At 40.3% G+C, this 13,897-nt stretch overlaps 1 protein-coding gene across 2 annotated transcripts in view; it reads left to right on the plus strand.

Moving 5' to 3' along the window:
• nr6a1a (nuclear receptor subfamily 6, group A, member 1a) overlaps positions 1-8,770 on the plus strand; it is a 130,431-nt gene extending 121,661 nt beyond the window's left edge. For both annotated transcript variants that reach the window (XM_086076937.1, XM_086076938.1), the window contains 4 exons: positions 384-638; positions 3,159-3,280; positions 3,791-3,943; positions 4,117-8,770. In XM_086076937.1, coding sequence (XP_085933063.1) covers positions 384-638; positions 3,159-3,280; positions 3,791-3,943; positions 4,117-4,247 — 661 coding nt within the window. In that variant the 3' untranslated portion in view covers positions 4,248-8,770. The remainder of the gene's footprint in view (positions 1-383; positions 639-3,158; positions 3,281-3,790; positions 3,944-4,116) is intronic.
• Positions 8,771-13,897: the final 5,127 nt, after the last annotated feature.

The following is a 13,897-nucleotide window of genomic DNA, read 5'->3' on the forward strand; positions in this document are numbered from 1 at the left end:
AACATAAAACATGATCTCATACACACACACAACAGAAAAACAAGAATGGGATTTTACTACACATTGAAAGTAATAGATCCAACTTAACTTATTGGAATTGAATTCCCCCAGAATTATAAGATGTGTTAAATTTTAAGTAATTCCGTACATTGTTCCAGGTAGATGAGGCAGAAGATTTAACAGGCTCAATTCTGACTCTGGACCAAAGAAAGTCAGATGTTTTCATTTTTGTTTTAGTTTGTGGCAAAATATGGTTTACATTGTTCATATTCATTGTATTGTAACGTCTCATTAACTGAGCTACACACTATGACAATATCTTCATTAAATGTGTGCATAATTCTCCCTCTCCTCTTTAAATTGTCTTTTTTTTTCCACATAAGCTACAAAGTTACACAGGTGGAGCTGTTTGCCTTGCTGTGTCGCCTGGCAGATGAGCTGCTCTTCCGTCAAATCTCATGGATCAAGAAGTTGCCTTTCTTTTGCGAGCTCTCCATTGAAGACTACACCTGCCTGCTCAGCTCCACTTGGCAGGAGCTCATCCTGCTCTCCTGCCTCACAATATACAGCGCCCAGATCTTCGGCGACCTGGCCAATGTCACGGCCAAGTACACACCATCTGATGACGAGCTGCAGGGGTGAGCGGCTGTGGAAAAGACAGCGTGGCAACCCTTTATTTTCAGTCTATGGGTTGAATATTTTTATTCCAGTCTATGACTCTTCCCAACAATTTGGTCAACGATAACAGCTAGATCATGCTCCATTTGAACTCCTCTATTAATAATTGAGAAACAGCTAATTTGTTAGCTTGTTTGCTGACGTACTGTAACACAAACACAGAGATAGTTTCTTCATGCGTTTATTTTATTACTCCAGATCTAGCATTGCAACTTTTGGGGTGCTGACAGCGTCTGCACCTCTCCTATCCCTGAGGTTGAAGTCATACCGAGGTGTTTAAAAAGTGGCAAGGCCCCAGGGCCGGATGAGATAACCCCAACGTTAGAAAAAGCCCTGGATGTTGTGTGGCTGTCCTGCTTGATATGACTCTACAACATCACTTGTCCCCGATGGACAGTGCCTGTGGGATTGGCAGATCAGGATGGTGGTTCCTCTTTTTAAGAAGGGGGACCGGAGAATGTGTTCCAACTATTGACTTAGCACACTCCTCAGCCTATCTGGTAAGGTCTATTCTGGAGCGCTGGAGAGGAGGTTTCGTCAGGAAGTCAATTCTCACATTAACACATTGAGGAACAATTTGGTTATCATCCCAGCCAGGACTAGCTCTACACCCTCGGCAGGGTCCTTGAGGGTGCATGGGAATTAGGCCAACCTGTCTACATGTGCTTTGTGGTCATGGAGCAGGCAATTGTCCAAGGCCCTCTGGGAGTTCTGTTGGTGGTGCTTTGGGTCTTCCAATCACTGTGCGACTGGTTTTAGAGTTTGGCGCTGGTATGTGTGCTTTGTTTCCAGTGTGAGTTGAACTCTTTGTGACAGATTCTGTTCACAACCTTTATGGACAGAATTTTCTAGGTGCAGGTGCAGAGGTAGCGTTTAGGGGCTGGCCTCAGGATTGCGTCACTTTTTGCAGATGATGTGGCACTGTTTGCTTCTTCAAGCCGCGATCTCCAACTTTTACTGGAGCATTTCACAGGTGAGTGTGAAGCAGCTGGGATGAAAATCAGCACCTCCAAATTCAAGACCATGGTCCTCAGTTGGAAACGGGTGGAGTGCCCAGTTCAAGGATCTGGGGTCTTGTTCACAAGTGAAGAGCGGGAGATTGACAGGCAGATCGGTGCAACGTCTGCTGTGCTGTGGACACTTTATGGGTCTGTCATGGTGAAGATGCAACTGTGCCAAAAGACGAAGCTCTCAATTTACCAGTCAAGACCGAAAGAACAAGATCCCGTATAGGTGGCTCAGGCATCTGGTTAGGATACCGCCTCAATACCACCCTGGTGAGGTGTTCCGGGCATGAGGATGTCCCAGGACACACTGGATAGATTATGTTTCCTTGCTGGCCTGGGAATACCTCGGAATCCGCTGGAAGAGTTTGACCAAGTGGCTGGAGAGAGGGAAGTCTGCGCTTCCCTGCTAAAGCTGCCAGTCCTGTGACCCAATCCTGGATAAGTGGTAGAGGATGGATGGATGGATGGATGGATGGATGGATGGATGGATGGATGGATGGATGGATGGATGGTAAAGTATTAAAAATATGCATAAAAGTATAAAATAGTTAGGGGTTGCTTCGATTTACTTTAAGGGTACGTGAGTACCCCAGATAAGTGGTCTAGACCTGCCTTCGCCCGTTGCCAAGTGTACTATAACTATCGTATTTGTACGATAATTTGTCCGTCTGTACGATGTACCATCAATAATCTGGCACCTGGCATCACTAGTTGTGTTATATTGGAAAGCATATTGTGATAGTCATTGTAACAAATCTGATAGAGACTGTAAGAGCCATATTCTAAAAGCTTGTTCCACTTCCTTCATTTGGCATTTTATACTATACGCAACTTTATTTTATACTATCTACTGGCTGTTATTGCCTCCTACTGTTTTTAGTTTTGTTTTTTAAGGGGGGTGAGGTGTGATTGTTTTTAATGTCAGCTTTTCGGATACTGTAATGGCCAACCCTTATTTTACCAAGAATGAAAGTACACATCACAGCAACAACTCTTCCGAAACAGCCAGACGTTCTAGTCTGTTAGTTCTATATCTCCAAAATATTTGAGAAAAATATAATTGGAATGGGGCCAGCGAAGCAGTCCATGAACAGGACGACTCCCCAATGTAGAGCTGTGGCTAGCACCATCTGTCTGGCATGTGATGTTATGTCTCACACTATTGGTAATAAAGGATGTGTGGGGGTTTGGCTCAGTGTAAATCAGGCTGGAATTATCTAACCTCATGACACACTTCCTTTTAATATACAGCACCACGCTGATGCCTCAGTTTGTACTCTGGCGTTTTAGCAGTGAATGTAAGATTTAAAGTGGCAGCTCCTATTTCTATGTTGCTCTGATGAGCTAGATAAGAATAATGTTTGGTGAGCTGTATTCTACTTTTACAAACTGATGAAATCCTCATTAGCCTGTTTTTTTATGCATGGCTTGTGAAAATAGGCCTTACAATAAATTATCCATGCTATTCCTCAGTTTCAGTGAGGACGGCATGGAGGTGATGGAAAGGCTGATATATCTATTTCGCAAATTCCACCAGTTGAAGATCAGCAATGAGGAGTATGCCTGCATGAAAGCAATCAACTTCCTAAACCAAGGTACCAGAGCAAACATCATTGTCGCTTTATTTGTTTAATCTGTACAGAAGAGGATTAGGGCCAGTGAAGAGAAAAAAAAGGTTGGCAGGATTCTGACTTTATTCTCAGCATTCTGACTTTAAAGTCAGAATTCTGATTTTATTCTCAGCGTTTCTGACTTCCCCCCGCAATACATAGCTTTACGTCACAAAGTGAAAATTCTCACTTTAAAGTGAGAATTCTGAGATTAAAGTGAGAATTCTCACTTTAAAGTCAGAATTCTGATATTTAAAGAGATCAAGTGAGAATTCTCACTTTAAAGTCAGACTTCTCAGATTAAAATCATAATTCTCACTTCAAAGTCAGAATACTGTGAATAAAGTCATAATTCCCACTTTAAAGTCAAAATTCTGAGAATATAGGGAAAATCCTGCCAACCCTCTTTTTTTTCTCTTCACTGGCCCTAATTCTCTGACTGTAAATCTGCGCTGTATTCCTCATGTCTGTGATATGCTTTTTGCGACTCTGCAGATATCAGAGGACTATCAAACACCTCTCAGCTTGAGCAGCTGAACAAGCGCTACTGGTATGTGTGTCAGGACTATACTGAGTATAAGTACCCGCACCAGCCCAAACGCTTTCCTGAGATCATGATGTGTCTGCCAGAGATCCGATGTATAGCAGGTAAGGCCAGAATGATAACGACAATGAACAGTTGTTTTTTTTAAGATGCTCGATTGCTGAAAAACACAAATAAGGAAACTGTTCTAAAAATCCACTTCCAGAGCTCTATGCAATGTTGTTTTGCTTTGTCCTCTGAGCAAAAGGAAAGCTAAGCCAGTTGTGTGTGTTTTCAGGGAAGCTGGTCAGTGTTCCTCTGGAGCAGCTCCCCCTCTTGTTCAAAGCAGTCTTGCACTCCTGCAAATCCACCTTGACCAGCTACAGGATCGGCCCGTCACCCTGTGTGACCGGCTCCTCTGGAAATTAGAGACCTCCCTGACCCTAACCACCCCCCTCGCCCCTTCCCCAATCTCACACCCCTCAAGGCGAGGGAACGGTCTCACCTCTAATGAATGTGACAAGCAGCTAGTTTGTTTTTAATGACTTTTTCTTTTTATATTTATTACACGACAGAGCTGAATGTATGCTGATTTACACTGTGCACATGCTTCTGTACAAAACAAATGCTCATAGATGCATTGGTCTTTGGAGTTTACAAGTGTGTATCCAGTTTGCTCAATGTGTCAGTGTTGCCATTGGTAGAGCTAGACTAAAAAGAAAAAAAGAGTTTATTTTATGCAGATGGGGGAAGATAGACACACGAGACAAGTGTTTTGAGACTACCTCAGGAAGATGTTTTTGCTATTTTCGTGGTGTTAATAAAGAGTTGCCCAGTCTTATACAAAATTCCAGTGGATGCTTTGGCACCTCAATCAGAGTCTGGATGTTCAAAGGAGCTGTGCAAATCAAACCATGTTGTATTACATGGAAAATACCAGATAGAGACAAATATTAGCTACTGTAGCTGCATGGACTCTAGGACATTCTGCTTGTGGGAGGCGTAACATTCCATGAGTAAAGGTGACAGCTATTTGCATCAGTGGGATCTTCTTTGGAAAAGGAATATACGGGTATTTTTTACAATCATAGACTTGGGATGTAAGGCTTTATTGCAAGGGTAAGGGAGGATAGCTAGGTTTTTTTTCCTCGTTTTTTTTGTTTTATTGACCAAAGTATTATGCAATACTTTTTTTTTTTTTTTTTTTAATTCAAATTCCCATTGATGGGTATGGAGCTGATAGCTCAACAAAACATTTCTTGTCAATGAAGGATAAGTATAAGAAATGAATCAATCTTAGTCAGAGGGCAGACCCTCTGATGGACAGATGAGCACATTGCCAGATTTCCTCCTAAATGCTGCTAAATCTGCACCCACAAATGCATTCAGCAGATATGATTTCATATCATTTGGGGGGAAACTAACAACTGATCAAGAGCTCTATTTGAAGAATTTAATGAGCCAGTTGTCATGAAAAGACCCCTTTGCCTATCGGCCTAGCAAAGACTTTTGCTTTTATTAGACTTTTATCAGGTCCTGTCGAGTCCAATCATGTTTTTGCACAGACCCAAAACCAGTAGACGATTGGATTAGTCCTGAACCCAACCTTGTCTCAGTTACTGTCTAACTGGTGTACAGTAAGTTTGATTGGGACGATTGACTCTACGGACGAGGAAATGAATGTTGATGTGCTGATTCAAGTTCAGCCACAAAAGATTGCAGATAATCATTTTATGATGTGCTGATATGATTTTAGTGTGATTGGTTTGGAGCATTGACTAGACCTGTGGTCCTTGCTCTCTGTGATGGATATGCACATTATTGTCGAAAATGGTCTTTAATTTTTGAACTGCTTGAGCGTCTTCTGTGGCGTCTCCAGTTTTGAGCAGTTTCATTCTGTGCAAACCATTTGAAATGCAGTCATTGCAACGACTCTCTTTTTTTGCACACATCGGTGACGTTCAGAGACCTTGACCTCGGCCACTGCCCACCCAGTGTGTTCCTCTCTCAGGTCCCTATTGGCCTGGATCGAAACAGGGTAAAGTGAGTGTTATGTATTGCATTCATGAGTTACTCCAGTGACCATGCTGATGTGCTTGTTGTGTTAGTAGATGTAGTTTTCAGGACATAGGAAGTCCTGTGTAGGATAATGTTTCCGCTTGATTTGCATGAGGGTCGCGTCCTGCCCCCTTCATGCAGGTGAAAGTGGATGTAGTTTGAAAGTGAAACACAGGGAGTGGATGTGAGCTGAGGGTGTGATTGCGAGAAGCATCTGCAGAATGTTTGCTTGTCCCAATGTTGCCGTTTTCAGCCACATATCCGTGTGCATCTGCAGCCTTAACACCACCACAACAGCAGTGCAGTGTTTCTCTTTCAAATGTTCTCTTTTCTTCTTTTAATTTTTTTTTTTACATTTTCATGTACAGTACCTATGTAGTTGTTCCCTAATGTTTTGGGTTGTTGTTTTTCTCATGTATTAATTGTCCTTTTTTTGAGTGAGGATAACCCCTCATTTTCTGTTTCTTAACTTTTTTTGTGGACTTGATTTAAGATCCATTCCCTTGTGCACAACAGTTTATGAAAGTGTTACTCAGGTGATGTGATGTCAGACACACTTTATGCAACATTACTGACGTTTAGGATGCTTTCATGTATTAGTTTAGATTCAAAGTCAGGTGTTTTGGGATTCCAATTTGGTATTTTCTACAGCAGCAAAGTACTTGTTTCACATCAACTCCAGTGGAAGCCATGCAGATAGTCAGTAAAAAAAATGTAGGCTATAAATTGACTCATCAATAGATTTGTGATTATTATGTGATTGAGGTCTATTTTCTGTCCTCAACCTCAACCTCAACTGACCTTTTAAATGCCTATGATTCTTTGTTAACACACAGCGAGCACAATGGTCATTCACAATTAAGTACCTGTAAATCTCTTCTGCATGGCTGTTTTATGGCAAATTTGGAGTTTGGGATCTGAGGTGAAGCACTCATTTTCAACTACATAATCTCAGGGATTTGGAAACATCATTGATTGATGTGTCATGTTAAATGCAAAGGACCCCACTGAGCTCCACTAACCTGCATAGGCAGCCGCACAGGCCTCTCAGCAGAGCAATATTGATGCAGTTGAAGGAGATGAGAAAAGTTCAGGGTGGCCAAAAACAGTGCCGCTACCAAAGTAACTTGAGGAATGCATTGAACATCACACACATCTGAGATCTGACTGTGGAAAAAGATCTGAAGGGAGTTTTTTCCTTTCATGTAGCATCCTGCTATGCAACTCAAATAACTCAACGCCACTACCTTACTGCCAATTTCAGTTATAATCTAATACACGTGATTATGGGTTTTTCTTTTTTGTTTGTTGTTTTTTTTTCCACAAGGAAAATGTCATTTGCAATATCTGTGCTGAAACTACCTCTTTGTCATCATTTTATTTACACAGCAAATAGGTGATTTTTTTGTCTTTATTTATTGGATTCATTAATTTGTCGCTTATCTCAGCCAGTGACCTCTCAGATTTATGAAAGTGCTTCAAACCTGATTTTGTAACTTTGTAAGCATGTTGCTGCATGTTCCTCTCTACCTCACACTTGCTGCTGTTTGTCTCAGCCGCTCATTTATCCTGACCTGGCTGCAACACAACACATATTCTAATCTCTATTTTCAGGGATTCTTGTTAAGCTTTGTTTCATTTTCAATTATCGTCATCTTTTGTTTTCTCTTCTGCCCTGTTATCGTGAATCCAAAACCAAAGATGAAAGAATGTCCATGACAATGTCAGCGTACTGATTGTTATTCACGTGAAGCCGCCCTCGTGCAATGCTTTATTTTACTGTGTTGACCTTTTTTTTAAACAGCTCACTATCTTGCGAATGGCGGTTGGTTGTATGTATACATGATATGCCAGTGTTGTTGTTGTTTTTTTTAAGGGGTGGGGGGGGGGGGGGGCTACAGGATTGCTGTTCAAGGTAACACAGTGTTCACAATGTGGCTGCTTATCATATCTGATGCTGCTTGTGATCGATTATCAATCAGGGATTGTAATTGTGGTCGCGCTGACATCTTGTGTTTACATGCTTCCACTCAGTCGAGTGACCCTGGCGCTATGGCTCGAGACCACGAGACTGCTGCGGTGTTATCACTGGGTTTGGACTCATACGGGCTTCTGAATTGAGGCTGCAGCTTTACTTGCTCATAAAGATATTAACTCAAGATGTTCAATACCCCTTTTTTTTTTCAGACCAATACCAGTATAACTACTCAACCCTTGAGTAGTCACCGATACCAAGTAACCGATACCACTAGTACTTTTGATACATTAAAGTTCCCCCCAAAAAACAATGACAGATCAAGACATATATGTCCCATTATAGATTTTTTTCTCGAAATTGTGTGAAATGAATGGCAATTTCCTATTCTTCTAATTTCTAGTTCTGATTCTAAAATGCCTAAATAAGGCCCGGTATTGGCCCAATATTAGGTTTTCTGACCTCTGCGTACTGTATATGAGTGCAGAGCTCGTTTTACTCAGTTTTTAATGCCACAAATCTGTCACCATTTAAATGTAGAATGTTTTCTCTTTATGTATACTAAATTTGGATTTGCCTGTCATATGTTGCGTTTGCTGTATCTCTGTCTATAATGTGTCCAACCCCAGTGATTCAACACATTCATAGCCTTTTTTACAGGAGCACAAGGCAAGGAGAGTCTGGAAACTGAAATAAAAAGAATTGAAAAATGAAATATCTCAGGGAATACAATGATTTACACACTGTTGTTTACTGTGAACAGACAATGGAAACTGCTTCGTGTTTTTCTCTTCAGAAATCTTGTCTGCTCTTGTTACTTTAACTACCTGTGAAGAATGTGATCCATTATGTGTTAAAAGCATGTTTAGAATGTGTTAGGAAATAAAAACCAAATAAATGTGAACGTTATGCAAGCATACCCACGTTGTCCTTGATTTTTCTATTCATTCCATTTATTTTAGTCACAGAAAGGAATACGAGTAGCAACTGATTAGACGCTGGTCTCATCCCGTGTTGCTGAGCTTTTTGATGTTTCTAAACAAGGTGTACAACTGAAAGCTAATTGGAACATATATACTTTTTAGTTCATTACCCTCTTGGCTGCACACTTACAGATTGAAACATGGGTGTTGTACAAAAAAAAATGTTAATGAACGGTTTTTAACAACCAAATTAAAATGTGTTGAACTTACAGGTCAAATCAGGTGTGTCAAACGTACGTCCCATGGGCCAGAATCGCATCTCCAACCTAGCCCAAAAGGACAGAAAAAAAGTGCACTTTTTGACTAAAATGTTGTCCACTGGAAGGGGCGCTAATGACCACTTAAATGGCATTCTGAAATTCGGCTGCTACTCAGAATTTAATACAAAAATGTTGCGCTCATTCTTGTTAAGAAATGGCAGATTACTCTATGGAAAGATAATAATAAATTGTCCTTTTAATTACCGATCCTCCCCCCAAAAAAGGACGATTTTGACCGTCGTTATTTGTAGTTTATTAAGCTACGGACATACTGGAGTGGCCCATGTGAGAACAAATTTGGGTGAAAGTGGCTCCTGAATTACAATGATCTTGACATTGTGAAGTTCTTTGAGCACCATATGGTGTAAAAAGCGCTAAATAAGCCCAGACCTCTGAGTTAAATGAAACTCAACTGCACTTTAGCAGTGATTCTTTCATGTACCACTAGAAGGAACCCACATACCACTCTTGGTCTTCGTACCGCGGTTTGAGAATGAGTGAGGTAGCCTACTGTCCAGGATGGGGGTGTATAAGGTAACATTGATAAAAAACATTTTGTGTAATAATTTTGAATTCAATTTTATAACTGGGTTGAGTTGTTATTTATTTACTGTTCAGATGTTTGTTTCATATTGATCACGTTTGATGGTGATTAATGTACATTTTGTACTGTGACATTTGATCTGTTCGGTTTTCCAGGAAAAAATGTAATAAATCTAAGTTGAATAATGGCCATGTCCATCCTAGCTTGATGGCCAGTTTTACTAGGCTGTACAATGCATTGTGTGTCCTATCTATCATTGACCACCTTGAAACCTTGCAGGAGCCACCTTTCCAGTACAATCAGGATAATCCGGATCTTTAGCACCAAACCTATTCTACTCTCCACCTTGAAATTTTGACATAGCCTACCCAAGAACATAAATTTGATCAGGATTCTGCGTAGGATCAGATGATCAAATTCATATCCGAATTTTACTAGGATCAGGTATCTGTATCTGTACTGTATCCTAATATGGAATACTCCATTTTGAGATATCACCCTACCCAGACCAATCTTATCCAGATGAAATATTTTCAAAATACTGGGACTATAGCCAATCACAGGGCACATGAAGGCAAACAACCATTCACTGTCACATTCACACCTACAGACAATTTAGAGCTTTCAAATAACATAAGAGATATGTTTTTGGAAAGTTGAACAAAACTCAAGAAAGCATGACAACATGCAAACTCCACACAAGAAGCGGGGAGCCCGGATTTGAATACCTAACCTCAGAACAGTAAGGCAAATCTGTGAACCACTCTATCTCCATGACAAAAAAATAATGAATAAATAAATGATTAAATGAAATGTCTCTACTAATACTCATCAGGCATGCTGATTATTCGATATATTAATGTGTGCAAAACACTACAGGTGTGTTTCACAAGTTGAACTTTGCTCTGATCAACCAATTAGAGGATCTGATGTCATCAAGTGTCAATAATAATGACGATGATGATGATGATAATCATAATAATAATAATAAAGATGATAATAATAAAGGTGATGATGATATTTTTGTATTGTTTTCATTATTATTATTATTATTGTGTACGTCTCTACACAGCTCTGACAATCGGGGAATGCGTCTCACCTCAGGCCTTCCTGTCTAGAAAGTCTCCATGTTCTTCCCATGCTTGCCTGGATTTTTCCCAGGTTTTCTGGCTTCCTCCCACGTTTCAAAATCATGCATGTTAGATGAATTAAAGACTGAATTGTCCGTAGGTGTGAATGTGAATGGTAGCTTGTCTATAATAACCCTTCAATTAACTTAATTAACCAGTCCAGGATGTTATGCTTCAAATCACCTGCCATGTGGACAAATAGTATAGAAAATGGGTGGATAGATAATAATAAACACAAAGACTAATAATTATTGAGTTTCTGATAAAGAACATCCCAATGCATCAAAATGTTTAATCCTTATGCTTTGTTGTATAAGATGTATCGTAGTAGTCGATGTAGCATTTGTCAACAGACCTACATCATGAGTGTGGTGCAGGTCAGTGATCCAGGGTGCATCGCTTTATCTCCTCAAGGTTGACGGATTGGCTTTTGACAGGCTAGCCTATAACCCCTCCCACCCCCACCCAACAAGCCTCTAATCAGATCTAGGCCAGTCAAGGCTGTGGATCCCCCTGAGTACAACAACACCCATGATAGGCAGTGGTGGGCGGTCTGATGATGGATTTTCTACATGAATATATTTGAGAGGACTTGAGCACCGCTATCAACTGAGCGATAAGCATCTAGCAGGAGAACCGACATGTTTATTATCTCTGTCAGATGTGTTGGTGTCTGTGGTCTCACCTTGGCACATAGCAATGCCAACTATTACGTTTGTTTTAGCCGTACCACATGTCCGACATCTTTCTCAATGATAAAACGTCCTTCTGATTAAACAATGATGAATGACCCACCAACTACTGAGGAGGATATAGTGAAAATGTTACACAATGTATCCTCCTAAGAGATATGTGACATATCACTTAGATTTTTGTTTTAGGTTGGATTATGATGAGTTTTAAGGGTCAGGGGTCATAAGGTAATGGATAACTGACACACCTTCACAATTGCACTGTGATTGAGTGACAAATCTGAGGTGTAGTCTGCCATTTCCAGGGTTGCTTGAAAAGTGCATGACACCAGTGCTGCAGCAACACAAAAACCGTTTAGGTTGCTCCAGCAATATTAGAGAATGCGAAAGGGGTTAAGCCAGTAAAGCTAAATTTTGTATCATGTTATGCTTATCCAGTGTCATCAAAAATATTTAAGAATTTTTGATTGATTAAAATTCTAATAAATGTGTTGTTTATAATTCAATGAAAAATATTACCATACCTGTACAATATATGTGGAGCCTCAAAACACCATACGATGTTTCTAGCTTGTTCAATGTCTGCGGAGCAGCTCTGTTCTTTAAATTAGGAACTGTATATAGAAGCAAGACATGGCTCAGTGCACCAATTAATGTTTCCATTACATGTATCTGTTTAGAATTACAAAGTGGGAAGACTGTCAATATTGTACTTCAACAAATGACCTTGAATAGGTCTAGAGAAAATAAATGTTATCACTCATGTGTAATGGAACAGTTCTGATATCATCTTTGCAAACTTGTACGGCAGAACAGAGATACAACCTGGTGTGACTTTGCAAAGCAACATCCATCCATCCATCTTCTTATTTTGATTTTTTTCATTATGGAAAGGGTTCACAAACTGTCCCATCTATCTTAGTTTACTTACACTGAGGTTTGAGGAACACACTTGATCAGTTACCAGCCAATCGTAGGGTGAATAGAGACTAACAACCGAACCACTCTCATCATTAGCTATTAGAGCAGGGGTGTCTGAACTTCTCCTTCCTAGGGCGCATTTAAACTCTTTGAATTTAATTTGTCAAAACGCTAAACCCAAACAATGAAGCAAATATGTATTTCATGTGATCATTATTTAGAAGAACTGCTACATCACAACTTTTTGTTTGATGTGTAAAGGCAGTTTAAATTTTGTTTTGCTTTTACAATTTTAGGGTGGTCGTCAGCCCTTAGTATAAATATGTTCTATTTTAAATATTACCATGCTCCCAAAGACGTATTTATGCGTTTTTAATACTAGAACATACAGAAGACTTTGATGCAGCCTCTGAACTGAAGAGAATGCTTGAAGCAATGGTAGTTATTATGAAAAACGGCCAGCAGGTGACCGCAGAGTATAAGAGATCAACCAGGGCCATGATGCAAAAAGCTCTTTCCCTACAGTTTTAAACAGATTTGTGAATAATGATGAAACTTAGCTATATTCTAATGCTAATTGCTGCAAACAGATACAAATATACTTTTTTTTCCTGATGAAAGAAGAGACTCGAATCTTTCTTTTGGTAGGTTTCATGTTTTTATAGTAATAAAACACAATATTCTGTGGGCCTTGCCAAATCTGTCAAAATCCAGTAAAACAGCTGGGAGCGAAGAGGGTTTCTTCAGTGAAAATGGCTGGGTGTGAATGAGTTAATGTGATTTGTTCACACATCAGACTTTGACATTGTTTTGCTTCTGAAAGACAATTATCCCCATTTACTGTTGTGAAAAACATTTGTAACTGTTTTAGTTGAAAACATTTTCTCTGTGTTTTTAGATAAGCTCGCCTATGAGGCACCATAAATCTATAAATATTGTATAATTGTAAACTGATAGACATCCAAACAAACCTTTGTTATGTTGGTCTTCTACCCCCTCCCACCGCTTACAGTATAGCCGGTAAACTGCGCTTGGTTTGGTTTTGGTCTACTGTGCTCACGTCAAGGACACAACGAATTGGCAGTGCTGCCTGCCTAAACCCTTCCTCTTTGGCTTTTGCTGGCTCATGTTTGCAAGAGAGTGTACTCAGCACGCTCCACAAGCGTGCCTTCACCTGGTGTGGTCCTCCTCCCGCCTGACACCCCCACCTCTTCCGCTCCTCATCCCTCTCATCTCGTTCCCCTTGACCCTGACACACTGCGACCTAGCTGCTGATAACAGCCCACCATTCCTCACCCCTTGCCAACTGACACACTTCCAGAAGGGGGAAGACCTTGTTCCCTTATATTTCTCTGATGCCTGTTCGGCCATTTTTTGGAGTGCTCTCTGCCCTTGACTCTTTCAGACTGCTTCAACTCATTTTTAATTGCCAATCCATGACGTTTTACAAAAGTCCCCTTTGCAATTAGTGTTGACAATACTGTTGTCAAAGCTGTATTGGTCAATTCAAAAGAGA

Source organism: Leptonotus elevatus, chromosome 5 (assembly GCF_054856555.1).
Source record: "Leptonotus elevatus isolate MCC_2025b chromosome 5, RoL_Lele_1.0, whole genome shotgun sequence".
NCBI lineage: Eukaryota > Metazoa > Chordata > Actinopteri > Syngnathiformes > Syngnathidae > Leptonotus > Leptonotus elevatus.